Source organism: Oryza glaberrima, chromosome 3 (assembly GCF_000147395.1).
Source record: "Oryza glaberrima chromosome 3, OglaRS2, whole genome shotgun sequence".
In the NCBI taxonomy this organism is placed as follows: domain Eukaryota; kingdom Viridiplantae; phylum Streptophyta; class Magnoliopsida; order Poales; family Poaceae; genus Oryza; species Oryza glaberrima.
Window position 1 is genome coordinate 605,487 of NC_068328.1, and position 15,624 is coordinate 621,110.

Below are 15,624 nucleotides of genomic sequence, written 5' to 3' on the forward strand. Positions count from 1 at the left end.
TAGGCGTAACGAGCTAAAAACCCAGCTCGGCTCGGCTCGTTTGAAAGCTCGAGCTAGCTTGTTAGGCTCGCGAGCCAACCCATCCAAACCATCCAACCTGGCGGCTGGCGATGGTGGTGGCGGGCGGTGGCTCATTGGCGCGGCGCGGGCGGAGCCCTAGGCTGTGTGGGTGTAGCGGCGGGGTGGGGAGGAAGATGCGGACGGAGAGGGAGGAATTGGGGTCGATGTGGAGGTCCTTGGAGGCGACGCCGTGGAGAAGGCCGCGCGACAGGAAACCCCAAACCCCGCCGCATCGTCTTCCCCTCCGCCGCCGCGACGAACGACTAAAGCTTGAAGAAGACGCTGTAGATCTTCACGCCAACGCCCCGCATTCACCTCACCTCACCTCTCTCTTAAATCCACACATCCGACGAGCGAACCCACGCCGCCCGCTTGGATCTGCAAATCCCGCCGCAGAAGACCCGGCTCCATCGGCGTCGTGGCCTCGTCCGCGCGGCAGGAGACCCCGAACACCAACGCATCATCTTCCCCGCGCGGCAGCTGGCGGCGGCGGTGAGGCAGCTGGCGGCGGCGCCGATGGCGATGGGAGTTGGCGGCGGCGGCTTGGCGCGGTGGGCGGTGGCGCTCACGCGGCGGCGTCGACGATGGCGATGGGCAAATGGAGAGCTGCGAGCCTGCGATGCGAGATGTGAACTGATGACAGCGGCGGACCGGATAGGGACTCAGGGACGCTTGGGTGAACTAGCGTTTTTTTTTTTGGAAAATTAGAACCATGCCATTATAATTTTGCAAAATTTAAGATATGCCATCCTGACCCACATGTCGTTGACTCATGTGGGTCCTACATGTCATTGAGATACCGATGCCATATCTTAAACTTTGCAAAATTATAATGGCATGGTTCCAATTTACCCTTTTTTTTATGTGTCTATTGGGCCAATGGGCCATACGTTACGTGGGTTGTTGGTATGTGGACCTGTGTGGCCTGGTAACCCCTAGCTCGTTAAATCTTGCAAGCAGCTCGCGAGCCAGCTCAAGCTGGCTCGTTATGTCTAACGAGCTGAAATGCCTGCTCGGTTCGTTAGAAAAATCAAACGAGCTGAGCCGAGCTGAGCGAGCTAACGAGCCACGAGCTTCCTGTTCACCGCTAGTTCTTCATCATCAAACGAGGAGAAGGTCGTGGGAAAAAAAGCTACAAAATTCATGTGCGCACGTGTGGTATCAAATAGTGAAGAATTTCTGCCATGTCACTGTTTGTGCGCTACTTCGGGAATCTAGCTGCAGGTTTCGGTGAAACACAACAAATAAATTCTCTTCTCTCTTAAAGAACCAAGAATATAAGGGTAGTTTGGTCCAAATAATTCAAAAAATGAGGCCTCGTTTAGTTTCTAAAAAAAAAATTCACACTGTCACATCGAATGTTTAGTATTAAATGTAGAAAAAAACAATTACACAGATTGCGTGTAAATTGCAAGATGAATCTTTTAAGCCTAATTACGCAATGATTTGACAATGTGATGCTACAGTAAATATTTACTAATGATAGATTAATTAGGCTTAATAAATTTGTCTCGCGGTTTTCTAGCGGAATATGTAATTTGTTTTGTTATTAGACTACGTTTAATACTTTAAATGTGTGTCCATATATCCGATATGACAACCAGACCAAAAAAATTTTCTCCAACTAAATAAGTCATGAGGTGAAGGGGTAAGTAGTTGCATGTATCAAATATATATATAATTATGATGATATGGTTACAAATATGTGGATAGTAAGAGCAACTCCAACAGACTCTCTAATAGACTCTCCAAGCTAAATTTTGGCTATTTTAGCAAAAAAAATTCTACTCCAACAGCATCTCTATCAGGATGGCTAAGCCAAATGACTGGCCAAACTCATCCTCTCACTAGCCAAATTTGACCAGTCCAACCTGCCTTGCCATTGGTGGGCCCCACACTGGAGAGGCTTCTCTCTCCCTGCAGGCCTGCACTACGGATTCAGATTGGGTGACATAGGGTAGGCATGTCACAAGGTGACATAGCGTAGATCCTAGCCCTCCAAACCAAATTCAACGGCTGAAATTCGTCCACATTATCACGAGTTAAAATTTAACTCCAGTTAAATTTTAACTCCTGAAATTTTACTCCTAGTAAAATTTTCACTCCTACGAGTTAAATTTTAACTCGTGATGACGTGCACGAATCTCAGCCGTTGGATTTGGTTTGGAGGGCTGAGATCTACGCTGTCACCTTGTGACATAGCTACCCTATGTCACCCAATCTGAATCCCTGCACTACCCGCGTCGGTTGAGAGCAGGGAAGGAGGTGGATGCGGCGGTGGGGCAGCAGGACGGCGAGCGTCACCCGCGGCCTCCTGCTCGTCGGCCGCCAGCGTCAAGGGAGTGGAGAGAGAAGCGTGCCACCGTCGCCGATGCTCCGGACCGAGTTGGCTCCCTCGGCGGAAGCGTCGCCACCTCCCCATCGTCGCGCCATCGAAAATCCCCTCGCCTCAAGCAGTTGCCGCCGCCGCCGCCACCTCCCCATCCGTCTCAGAGGCAATTTCCGCGCGGTCTCCTTGCTCCGCCCCGGTGTGGATTCAGCGGCCACGCGGCCTCCGTTGCCACCCCCTCCGCCTCCGGCAAGGGAGGCTCGACGGTGAAGGCCCGATGGCTTCCCGACCGAGCCAGCCTTGCGTGCACGGTTGTTGAGGAGGACGAGGCCGACGAAGAGCGGATCCGTCGTCGTCGTCGCGTCGCGTGCTCCTGTATCTCAACGTCGGCGCCTTCCACCTCGCGCGCGCTCGGATCTCGTCGGCACCGCCTTCCACCTCTCGCGCACGTCCTCGCTTCAGAAAGGGCCGGTGAGGAGCTCGAGGATGGGCCAATGGGGAGCCGTCGCCATCTGCATCGCCGCTACCGCGCGGGGAGCCATCGCCGCCGCCGCCTCGCGCCTCGCGCGCGCGGGGAGCCGCCACCGCCTCCCACCTCGCGCACGGGGAGCCGTCGTCGCCGCTGACGCCGCCGCCTCGCGTGCGCGGGGAACCATCGCCGCCGCCGCCTCCCGCCTCGTGCGCTGGGAGCCATCGCCGTTGCCGCCGCGAGGCAGTCGAGGATGGATTGATGGAGGCGATGCGGGAGAAGAGGAGGAAGAAGGGAATACAAAGTCTGTTGGAGCGAACACTTAGTTTGACTACCAAATCAATTGGATTGTTGGCTATATGGGTATTTAGAGCATCCCCAGCAGCTCATCTAAATTTTATCCTCCATATTGCTATTTGGATGATCCTCCAAAAAGATTCTCACTCCATATTTCTCTTTATTCCAGCAGATCATCCATATTACATCCTTCATCCTATATTTTACAATTATCTTTCAACTGCCATCTATTTTAAATTAATTTCTCTTTTCTACCTCTCCTTTCTCAACACTTCTTCTCTCTTCTATTCCTCTTCTCTCTTCTCTCTTCTCTCTCTTCTACCAGGCAGGGGGCGGCCGACGGGCGGAGGCGGGGCCCGGGTGGGCGCAGGCGCAGGCGCTAGCTGAGGCGGGCGGGCAGGCGCAGGCGCGGGCGGAAGCGGGCGGGCAGGCGCGGGCGGCCGGCTTCCCCTCTCCCCGTGACCCGGCCGTCGCGCCGAGCCACCTCCCTCCGGCGTACGCCGTCCCGCCGCCTCCCAGACGCCAAGCGCTGCCGCGCCAGCCCACGGCCGCGCGCACCGCCCTCGGCCGCCATCCCCGCCCTTATTTGTCGATCCAGTCGTCGCCTGTTTCACTCGCTGCGCCGTCGTCGCCCACAGCCGCCGCCAGCCACCTCCTCCTTTCCCCACCACCATCGTCGCCTCCTGCTGCGTCGGCAGCGATGCTGCACGCCACCCCACCACCACGCCAAGTGAAGAGGGAGGACAGGGACGTGCGACGGCGGCCGGCGAAGGTAGGATCGATCTGGATGGGGGCGGGAGAACCGGATGGCGTGAGGAGCGGATGTCTATTTTTGGAGGATGTTTTGGAGTGTCTACTAGAGCCTCTTTTTTTTTTCTTCCATACGCCATTTCTCATATGGAGGGTGGGATAGAAGAGCTGCCGGGGATGCTCTTAGAAAGTCTAATTTAGATATGCTGTTGGAGATGCTGTGTATCTTAAAACGGTGAAAATTGCAATGGCATGAATCCAATTAACTCCTGCTTCAATTCTACTGGCCGCTCCTCTTTGTCTCCTCTTCCCTCGTCTCTCTCCTCGGTGGGTTTCTTGGCCTGCGTGCAGCTGTTGTGGATCGAGATGGCGGTGAGACGGCGCAAGGATAGGTTTGGACGGTTTGTCCAGGCTAAGGTGGGTCGCCGCGCCAGCTTCGCCTGGATCAGACAGCTACGCCTCCGCTAGAGCCGCTGCGGGTGGACGGTCGCTATCCCGAGACCATCGACGCGCCCCACGTTGCCCGCCGCCGGCCAGAGTATATCCTCCGACGCGCGCTTCCTTTGAGATAATCCAAAATTGGTTGATTCGGTTGCTTACTCCTCTTTCCGTTTTCCGAATAATCGGAGTGAATCCGTTTTTTTTTTAGGATTAGCTAAAAAACTGTCGAGTGTTTATTGAGAGGAAAACTTTCAAATCTAACTACAGTATATAATTTCACTAGAACTATATACTATAATAATAATAACTTGTATATATGTATTAAAATAATATATGCAACTTTATATCTAATAAATATAGAGATAACAATATAGTATAGTTATAGTATAGTTACTATGTAGTTACAATGTAACTACGATGTAACTAGAGTGTAACTACAATGGTAACTAGGGTGTAACTAGAGTATAACTAACTGTAACTTGCAAACTTTTCAAAAACTTGCAAGAGATGAAGTGGCTACCAGCACGCAGCAGACAAATTACAGTTATCACGCGGATTTTTTCCACCAACGTGCTAGCACTAATCTTGAGGCGAATCCGACGGTCGAATTTAGTTTTTCCCCTGTTTACTGTCGACAGTAAACTAGCAATTCCGTTTGTTTTAAGCTCGAAATCGATTCGGTTCTTAACTCCTCTTTCCCGTTTTCCCATTAATCAGAGTGAATCCGTTTTGTATTAAGCTCGAAATCGAGACCTGTTTCAAACAAACGGAGCCAAATAATCGAAACATATTGTTTCGACGTATTTTTTAATTAGATATAAGATTTATGTTTGTTTGTTGCAACACACTGGCAATAAAGCCGTGTGTTGCCGATATACACATTGCCTAGCACCGTATGCATGCCGATAGGATGCCGTAAAAAATTGAGTAAAATCAACAGCAAAATCCGTCGACAGATTTTTAGCAACATCATTTTAAAATTTATGCAAGAGATGTTTTGCTTTGAGTTGTGTTTGTAGAGAACACCCAGTTTAGGAAGCTAATAAAGTTTTCACATGGAAGCAAATGGCGCACCACTTTATCTAAAAGTATGTCTAATCCATTAGCATCCGTAGTCCGAATCAAGATTTCTAATTACCAAAAGAAACCGAATACAAAGATAAAAAAAAAACAATCAGTTTGCACCACACAATAGTTCAAACACAAATAAGTAGTATTATTTAGGTAACAAAACAGACCCAGAATACTAAAACCTCAATTTCATACTTCAAAGTCTGCATGACATGCAACTAAGCCATTGTAATACCATAAAGACTAAGTACATAGACGGCGTAAAGTTGTCCAAACCCCCGGGCAGCTCCACGCCACAAGGGACCATAACTGTTCTGAAACTCCCAGAAAGGATAGATGCCTTGGACACCGAATCCGGTAATGACCACTACATGACCCCAGGTCCAGTGAGAAGGATGGGGGAAAAAGATTTCATCAACAAACTCTGATTCCCCATACAAATCGAAGGCAGAGCAATATACGCCAAAAGTACCGATCATTGGGCCCACACTCAAGTACTTATTGATTGCATGATCAACAGCAAGTATGCTACGTGGATCCATTTTTTCAAAGTCCTTTATCTTGACTCTGCCCTGCTTCAAAAAAAGAAAGATAGGATCAATGTTTTTTTTTCGGTTGAGACAGTAGGTAGTGGCCACTTCCACTTCAATACACTCCAAGAAATGGTACTATAAATAATGTAATTAATCTGAGTCCACTCAAAAAGTTATAATTTTATTTTTAAATACCACTTTGATCCCCTTTTAATGATATTTGCCTCGTGGTTCGCCTATATTGCCATTTTTACCCTTAGAATTAAAAATATTTATGGTTTAATCTTCAAGTCTTGCTAACCAACACATAAATCCAAGCAATTTTCTAGGATCCTCGCTGATGTATTCAATATTCATATATCTAAAACTTTTTAAGTTTACCATTTTTTTTTTGGATGTTACAAAAGTTTCAGCTGACTAAACTAGTATTTATGATAGCACCTTAGAGTTTGTTAGGAGAACATGTGTTCAAATTTCATGTATTATAAATAAAATATGTTTTACCTCTGAGTTGTAGTAGCGTGCGCCTGTCTGCTTGAAAACAGTCAGACAATTGCTGATACGTCCTGATGATTTGTCCACATCTTTGAGAGCAAGGGCTTGAGTCTCAAGATCACTCCAGGAGAGTTCAGGACAGGGCTGATTTGTCTTCAATCTTTGGTGTGCTTCAAGAGCGGTGCATGTACTAAAATAGGCGCATTTCCCTGCACAAGGATACACCAGTAAAGCAACAAGTGCAAAAAGAAGCACAGGTTCACAAAAATAGATTAATTAAGAATATACCTCCTAATTTCCTTTGGTCCTTACAAGGTCCAAGGACCTTCTGACTTTTGTGCGGGGTAGACCTGTTAACATATTGCCCCCGCCATGTGTATCGGACTTGGGCAGAACCATACATTTCAAGAACCATGGTGACCTGCAAATGAAATCAAAATGATCAAACACAACAACAGTACAAAGATACGGAAAGGTATAGTGGATAGAGGTTAACTAGGAGCATGATATAAAGGGGTTTATAAGTTATGATCACACATATTCTGTAACCTTCATCTATATTACAGGGAGTCATACAGAACATTTAAATATCACACATTCTGGAACACAAAATATGAGTATCACACAATCAGTAAATATTGAGCAAATACTAGCCTGAAAAATTGAGGACTGGACTTCTAGCACAAAGCTGTGGGAGAAGCTTATTTTGCTGTGCTTGCAGCAAAAGCAGTTGTTGCTGTTGTGGAGTCAGAAACTGGAGCTGTTGAAATGTTGGGACTATTATATGAACAACTTCTGCTGTGGAATTCCAAAGTGAAGTTGGTCAAAGCTATGAGCAACGAAGATAAAGAAATGTACATGTTAGAAAAGAAGTTGCAAGATTGTATGCAGAACATAAGATTTTATGTCAATTGCATGGTTTGCACGGTACCAGGAAACTACATAACTGGTTGTTTCATGACACCCCAGAAATAATATTTTACACTAACCTGTGAAATTTACTTCATATATCAAAGCAGAGAAGGATACAAAAATCTGGCATTCTGAGTAGGACAAACAATCACAGTGCTACCTCAAATAATACAACCTAGAGTACATAGAAATATTGGCAGTCTTATCCATGATGACCTCCAAAACCGAAATGCTATGAATGTAGTAAGTTGCTGGGAAGAGTTTTGTTGGCACAGACATTTCTAGCTGCTATTGTCTGACAATTTCTAACTCAGCTGTCAATAGAAATATCAGTTACATCCTTCAACCCTAAACCATAAATCAATTAAGCCATTCAGATTTGCATTAAATCTTTTTTTTTTTTTTGCAATATGCAACTGCATCAATTGTGTGCACCACAAAATTTCCTTAAAATAAGTGGCTCCAATGTCCCCAACTGAAAAGAAGAGTGCACTTAAACCAAATCCAAACATGGAGAACATAAGTAAATCAAATACAAGATGATGAGTATATTTAACCGTATGGTGTATAGCTTACCGTACGTGGCCAACTTTTCAGCATCAAATTGCTTCCGCGATGATTAGAACCTATAATAAAAAATGGCATCTCAATTTAGCTTATCAGTGATACTCGAAACAGTCTTTTTGTAGAAATATATATGATAAGATATTGGAGGCAAAAAGATTTTATGTTAGCAATTCAACACAAACATAACATTCAGTCACTTATATTTCATCGGAGTATGTACGTACCTAACTCCAACCAGATGGTCGATATCGGTGCAGGGCAGCAGGAAGCCTTCCAGGTGATGCCGAGTAGGATTAAGCTCCTGCAATGAAGAAAACATGGAAAGAAGAGTGGGATTAGGGCAAGAAGACATGGCTACACAGGATAGAGCATATGGGACCTTACCAGGAAGCGGTGGTCGCCGGAGGAGGTATCTGGCCGACGTTGTCGCCGGAGGCGGTCGCTGGCTGACGTGGTCACTGGCGGCGGTGGATACGGCGCTTGCTGGCGAGGTTGGACACTGAGGCGGTGAGGACTCGCGAATCCTAATGCAGCCGAGCCTCCGAGCCGACGGTTGTTGGCGAGGTAGTCACCGGCGGCGGCAGCGCTCAATCGCGAGGAAGGCCCTGAGCCGGAGGCGTTTACCGGCCGAGGTGGTCGCCGGAGCGGTGGAGGCGACGAGCGGGGGGCCTGGGCGCGGACGGGCTCGAGGCGTCCTGTGCTGCGGTGCCACCAGAACGGCGGAGCAGCGGAGTTGGGGGAGCGGCGATGGTGTGCGGGGCGGCGGCGGCGGCGGACGCGATTCCCTCGCGTGCGGCAGAAGGGGGCGACGCCTTCCAACCATATATATCGCCTAAAAGTTGGGCCGCTAACGGGCTCCCTGGTATCCGATTACGGCCCATCTCAAATAAACCTTAATGAGGGGAAATAAGTTCATCTGATATCCCTTAACTCGTCGACGAATCCTATTTTCGTCCAGAAAACCAGATACAACGGGTATCTCAACTGTCAAAACTGGTGCAATATAGGTCCCATAACGGTTTGGACGGTGTTTTTCGCTGACGTGCCTATGTGGCTATTTTGACTTGGTGTTCATATGACGTGGCGCTTACGTGACAATTTGATTTAGAAAATAACAAAAATTATGGGTCGAAATGTCAGTTTAAAAAAATTAATTTAAAAAGGTAAGACCCACGTGGGCCCCACATATCATTCTCACCCTCCTTTTCTTCCTCCTCTCACCGCCCGCCGTGTGCCACCTCCCATCCCCCGCCGCGCATATCGCCCACCGGAGGAGAGGGGAGGGGAGGAGGAGATGGGGGGGATGAGAGAATGAGGGGAGGAGAGTAGGTGAAGGAGATAGAATAGATCAGGGCAGGCTCGGGCGGTAAATCGATTTTTTTAGCGCGTGGCTCGGGGCAGTTTGCCCATTTTTTTTCTCGGTTGTTAAAAAAAAGATCTTACCAACCAGGACTAATAAGATCAAAAAGTGTTGTCAAGTTTTTGAATCTTTAGTCCCGGTTCCTATTTAAACTGGGATTATTATGGTTTTTGGCTAACCCAGTAAAGATGGTTTCCTCAGCAGTGATAGAGCACTAGCTTCAAATAAAATCATTTTTTGGAGCCTAGGCACTCCCCTTAGCCAATTAACAAAAATATCTTTTGCATTGTGAGAAGGGGATACTAAAGGCAAAGAAGACACATCGCCAAGCAAAACATGCAACATGGCGGTAAAAAAAAATACATGTATATTAAAAAATAACATTGCTTGTTTCCCTCTATTTTCTCTTTGTGAGATTATTTTTTGTTAAGGTTACTTTTTTTAAGGAAACATATACATACTTTGATTTTTACTAATACATTTTACCTCTCATAAATCCTCTTGTGGATTCTTACATTGGAGACTTGTCTAATTTGAGATCCTACATTAGACATACGTTGAACTAGTAATCATGCATGTATAACGCACGATGTGATCAATATTAGATCAAATGAAATATACTGTAGTTACACTTAAAATATGTCTTAGTGCTTAAACTAATAGCGAGAAGTTAATTAGCTGTGCATCATACCAGAACCCAATAGCGAGGAGTGACCGAGCTCCGGAGAAAGTTTCAGTTCATCTAAAACGACATCAAATAGACAAATCATTTGCTTCATTCAACTGTACAAAGTCATATCTGATAATATAATCTTAAAATAATCCAACAATCATATCTTTCTATAAAAGTTACAACACACTAAATCTTAAAACTCAACATACAAAGATATCACATCATCATCCACTAACAATTATTACATCTTAAACCTCATCCAACCATATTAGAAACATATTAGAACGTAGGCTTGGTCATTTTTGGCACCGAAAGTTTGATTAGTGAGACACATGCTAACTCGGCGAAAACATGACGAGCTGAAGTTCTCTGAAACCAGCGTATTTTGTCCTAAGGCTAAGAGGATTAACCACTGCACATGCAGCTGTTAACCCATAACTACATCGTGCAGCTCACTAAACCGAGAAAATATGTAGTGCACATATTTTCCCCACTAATCCTTTTGCGTTCACGACAAGAGCATGCAAGCTTTAGCTTGCGAAAGAGAGTCAGAGGGAGATTAGAAATAGCAACATTAGTCAAGGAGGATTCCTGAACCGAAGCCCTCTATGCGTGGAAACGCCTAGGAAGTTTTGTTGACAACTTGACATAATCGTAATGACATGCTAATGATCATTCAGGTGAAGATGACATTTCACCCAGAAAGCCGTTATAAGAGACACCAAGGATATCCTCCAACACTAGTTCCCAGCGTTCACATTTCAGGGTACTACCATCTGTCTTTAAGAACCAACCTCCATCTGCTGAGATATCCACAATTCCAACACCTCACCTTTTCAGATGGCTCAGGTATGCTCAATTGATGTCTTCTTATTATTATTCTTCCTCCTCCTCACTTGATTTCTTCGCTTTTTCCATGTTGATCTTGGTGTTTTAGTTCTACTGAATTTCAACATCTTCAAACTGAACGAACTTATGGATCGGCCGTGTTCACCGTTTGCAGCAGAAGGTGGTGCTCAAGGTTCCAACCATGACTCACGACAACGAAGCAGAAAGCGATCGAAGTCATCGCAGATATCTACGGTAAATAATTAGCACAACCTTTCTTGATTCTTCTTTGCAGTTTGGATTACACATGCAAGTAATGAAAGAAATAAGTATCTCCTGTCTCGACTCTCTGAAAATCATTTCAGCTCAGAGACTGAAATGGTTTATTTCGCAATCTTAGTTTTATCTCATTTTCTTTTCAATTGTCAATTTGTCATTCGTCGTTCAACATATCATATGATTGTTCAGAAACATAGCTTTACAAGTTACAACCAATCAATAACGGGATTCTTGCGAGAAAGAAACAACGATAAGTGAAGTTTCAATTGTGATACCTGATCAGACCCGGTGACGTGAGTCAAACAGTAGGTCGTCCACATGGTATATCTCTTCTCTATCTCTACTCCTCTACTATTTTATAAAAAGAATTGAAGATATTTTATGAAAAGAATGGAAATTTAGGGTTCGGGGAAATACAGTGCCGCCATTTGGGGTCATCGTGCGCGGCCGTGCGCCGGGATGGGAAGGAGACAGGAGGGTAGCGAGTAGCGACACTGGAAGGGGAAGCCTGTGCGCCGCCGCCTATTTTCCCGCCGGTGCGTCGTTGCCGCCGGCTGCTTCCCCCTCCCCCGTGCGTCGTCTGCTTCTTCGCCTATTCGCTCTCGCGAGATGGAGGTAAGGGGAAACGCCGAAACGGAGTGAAGCGGTACAGGAGAGAGAGACTCAGAGAGGGATGGTCCGATGGTGCCATGGCGCCATGGCGGTGGCATTTACGGGTAATTTCGTCGAAAATGTGTATGCCATGGGTTATTTACAGTTCACATTAATACATTACTAGTACAAAGCTTGACATATCCTACGGTGCCATGAGACTTGCAAGAAAGAAAAGGGAGAGGTACGGTGGCGCTGAACAAAGTGTCATACAGGATTTGCAGTAGCAAGAGGTGGAAAAGAAAACATTCTTCTATATATCAAATAAAAATGCCACCGAATTAAGCCTGACAAATACTAGTAATTAAAATCAGATACATCTTTGCAAGGAAATAAAATATGACAACAAATGATTCATGGAACCAGTAGGGTCAATCAAGCACAAATTTCACTCAAAAAAGGACCAGAGAGTACACCACTAGAGTAATTAACCATGCATTGGCACAGGACCATACATACCGTCATCCTAATAAACAAAAAAGATACTTGTGCCTGATTCATGTAGTGAAGGATTTGGGCATTTAACCAAGTGTTGATACTAGCACATAATTAAGGCTTTTCTAAAAACAAGTAAACTAGCTAGTGTCATGTGCCTGAATTGCGATAAAACCTTAAGGAGGAGCATCTAAAAGGCCAATACAAAGCGAGAAGACATGAATCGCCGTGGAGGATTCTCCAACCTGTACCTGGCACACTTGTGGACGCTCGCGCAACACAGATCAACACCGAAGACGTAGCGGTCGATAAAAAAATAAACAACATCCGGGTTGTAGGGGTCGACGCAAGCAAGCTTAGGAACCTTCTTTGGCAAGCCGGTGGCCTCGTACGTGTTGTGCGACCAGACGTCTCGGAAGCAGACCTCGTGCTCGATCCTCCACAACCACGAGTCAGACTCGTCGTCATGGTACAAAGTGTACATGGCGACCCATGGGTGATGTCCCTTACCATGGCGCAGCACCATCTTCCTCAAGCGGTTGACGATTACCTTGGGTTTGGCCGGTACGCCGATCTCAACAAAGCGCACAGCTCCATCGCTGACCGTGATGCACCTGAACCGCTGGAGGTCCTCCTGATTGCAGCGGTAACCAATCTTCTTGCAGGCTGGCAGCGGCACGAACTGTAGGAGCGGATTTTCCTCCATGGGGAGGCATGTGAGGATCCCCCACGAGACGTCGAACCACCAGAGGCGCTGGTGCAGATTCGACGAGACGACGCCGTGGCTGGCCCATGGTCGGACCTCGCGAAGCGGGTAGTCCAGGATCTTGTCGACCCACCGCCCCGTCTCCGACGAGTAGCAGAGCAGCACCGCCTTGTCTGATCCGACGATTGGCTGGAGCTCCGCCACCATGTAGGTGCGACCGCCGTCTTGGGTGAGAAAGCCCAGGTTTCCGGCGTCCAAAATACGGTTCTTGGACTGGGTGTCGGGGACGGGGAGGCGGGAGACGGTGGCGGAGCGCGTGTCGCAGACGAAGTATCCATCCACGTACTCGCGCCTGCAGGAGACGAGCTTACGGCTGGAGAACCGGTCGCAGTACACGACGGGGCCGCCGTCGACGCTGGTGCCCTGGGTGGCGTGGAGGAGGAGAAGCCCGGAGGGGTCGGCGACGAGCACGGAGGGGTGGTTGTCCTGAGTGAGGGGGTCGGGGCAGACGCGCGGGGGCACGGTGAGGACGCTGATGCCCGGTGGCGCCGCGAGCGCGAGGGAGAGGTCGGCGCCGCCCGGACCCGGCGGTAGGTCGGCATCCGCCGCGCACACCCGCGCGATGGTGGCGAGGATGCGCCAGTCCGTGGACTCTGACGCCATCGTCGGGGGTGGAGTGGGATGAACTGGACTGCTGCTTGCCTTGTACAGACGGCGGCGGTGCGGGTGCGGCGCGGCCTCTCCCTCCCTCCCCTTGAGCGGGCGATGTGGGTGTGCGTCTGTCTGTCTGTCTGCGGTGGAATGGAGAGAGGAAGGTTTGACTGTCCGTACCAGTTCAAAAATGCTTTGTCGTGGGGTGATGGCGGTGGGGGTGGGCGGGAGAGGGCAAGATTGACAGAGCCTCCGCGGCCGCGCGGGTAAGCCAGGCCGGCTCGGCTGCTCTCCAGCGCCCAAGCTGCAAAGCCGGCCCGCCATTCTCTTTTACTGCTTTTGTTGTATGGAGATATTTTCGATGGTAACATCCCCCCTCATCTTTTATATCTTATATAATTTTTTTTGACAATATAGGTTAATATAAAATATATTACCCTCACAAAACATATAAGGCTAAATTTAACTTCTACATATTACAAAGAAAAAATAAATTAAACTAAAATATAGTTAACATGCATGCACAACTATATTTGTTATTTTTTTCACAACATGTTTGTGAACTGATATATTTTATAGGAAAAAGTACGAATTACCCCCTCCCCCGAACTATTGCGGCATTACAATTTACCCCCCTAAACTACAGTACCGGACATTTGCCACCCTAAATTCTTTAAACTAGATAAATTACCATCCTAACTCCATTCGAAGCGGTTTTCAGCTTACGTGGCACACACGTGGCGACACAGTCAACAAAAACAAATAAAAACAGGTGGGTCCCACATGCGTTAGGCGCGCCCACCTAACCCTCTACACGTGAGCTGATACGTGAAGGGGGTCGGGGCAGCTTGACCCCAAGCTGGGAGGGGGCAACCACCGCTTCACCCTGGGCTCGACCCCCCCTCAGGGGGAGCCACGTGGGTTTAAGGGCAGCCGCCGCTCCACCCCGGGCTCGACCCGCCTCGGGGGGAGCCACGTGGGTTTGAGAGCGGCCCGACCCCAAGCTAGGAGAGGGCAGCCGCCGCAACACCCCGGGCTCGACCCCCCTCAGGGGGAGCCACATGGGCTTGGGGGTGGCCCGACCCCAAGCTGGGAGAGGGCAGTCGCCGCAACACCCCGGGCTCGACCCCCTCGGGAGGAGCCACGTGGGTTTGAGGGCGGCCTCCTCCCTCTAGCTGGGAGGGGGCAGCCGCCGCTCCACCCCGGGCTAGATCCCCCTCGGGGGGAGCCACGTATGTTTGAAGGCGGCCTCCTCCCTCTAAACGTGATACCCCTGGGCTCATATCACCGACACATGTGATGATGGGACAAGCTTGTGAAAAGAGGGTTTAGATTCAATAGCAAAATATCTCAGCACAAATCTTAGAGTGGAATCAATGGCAAAAAAATTAACAGTTTTCACTGATGAAAACTGTCGAAAGTCGGCTAGCAGTTCCTTAAAAAAAAGATCGAAAAAACCTACTGGCGAGAAAAAAAGACCGGACACGTATAAAACCTGATCCGGATCGGAAGGCGAGGAAAAAAAAGGAAAGTATCGGACTGAACCGTATCACTGGCGATCCGGATCGGACTGAACGGAAAAAACCTACTGGCTTAAATTATGCGTTTATTAGGGCACCCGCAATAATTATTTATAGGCTCTCTATAAGAGATCCATGTCAGTATACTTGGAAGAGATTAAATGAAGAGAGAGAGCAAAGCTATCTACTAACTTGAAGATAATCTATAGAGAAAAACGAGGTAATTTATTAGAGAGCTATAGATACCCATGTAGACATACTATTGAGGTGGTTTGCTATTAATCTAATCTATTACTAAAATGTACATGTTTTATAGATAGTACCTTTACTTTACTATTGCAGGTGCTCTTAGGCTTAGCCGATTAATCTCTGCCATTATATTTAATACAGACAGATGGGTTCCGCATATATTAGGTATCTTTACCCATTGCAACGCACGTACGGTCATTTGGCTAGTATATATTTTCTCTATCTCTATCTCTACTATTATAAAAATTAAAGATGTTTTTGCCGGTATTTTAATACGTCATCTGTGTTTGAATCAGTTTTGAAGTTGGTTCGCTTTTAGAAATACATATCTGTGTTTGAGCTGGATTT

At 47.5% G+C, this 15,624-nt stretch overlaps 1 protein-coding gene and 2 long non-coding RNA genes across 3 annotated transcripts; all 3 read right to left on the reverse strand.

Moving 5' to 3' along the window:
• Positions 1–5,538: 5,538 nt before the first annotated feature.
• Positions 5,539–6,866, reverse strand: LOC127767020 (uncharacterized). Its single transcript, XR_008016327.1, has 3 exons — positions 6,734–6,866; positions 6,455–6,654; positions 5,539–5,989 (listed from the first exon to the last, which is right to left on the reverse strand). It is a non-coding gene; the product is annotated as an uncharacterized LOC127767020 (long non-coding RNA).
• A 237-nt stretch (positions 6,867–7,103) lies between these two features.
• LOC127767021 (uncharacterized) lies at positions 7,104–8,715 on the reverse strand. Its single transcript, XR_008016328.1, has 4 exons — positions 8,309–8,715; positions 8,149–8,225; positions 7,934–7,983; positions 7,104–7,243 (listed from the first exon to the last, which is right to left on the reverse strand). It is a non-coding gene; the product is annotated as an uncharacterized LOC127767021 (long non-coding RNA).
• A 3,350-nt stretch (positions 8,716–12,065) lies between these two features.
• On the reverse strand, positions 12,066–13,875 carry LOC127767017 (uncharacterized). Its single transcript, XM_052292220.1, has one exon. It carries the CDS (start codon positions 13,829–13,831, stop codon positions 12,341–12,343), a length of 1,491 nt encoding a protein of 496 aa, XP_052148180.1. The 5' UTR covers positions 13,832–13,875; the 3' UTR covers positions 12,066–12,340.
• Positions 13,876–15,624: the final 1,749 nt, after the last annotated feature.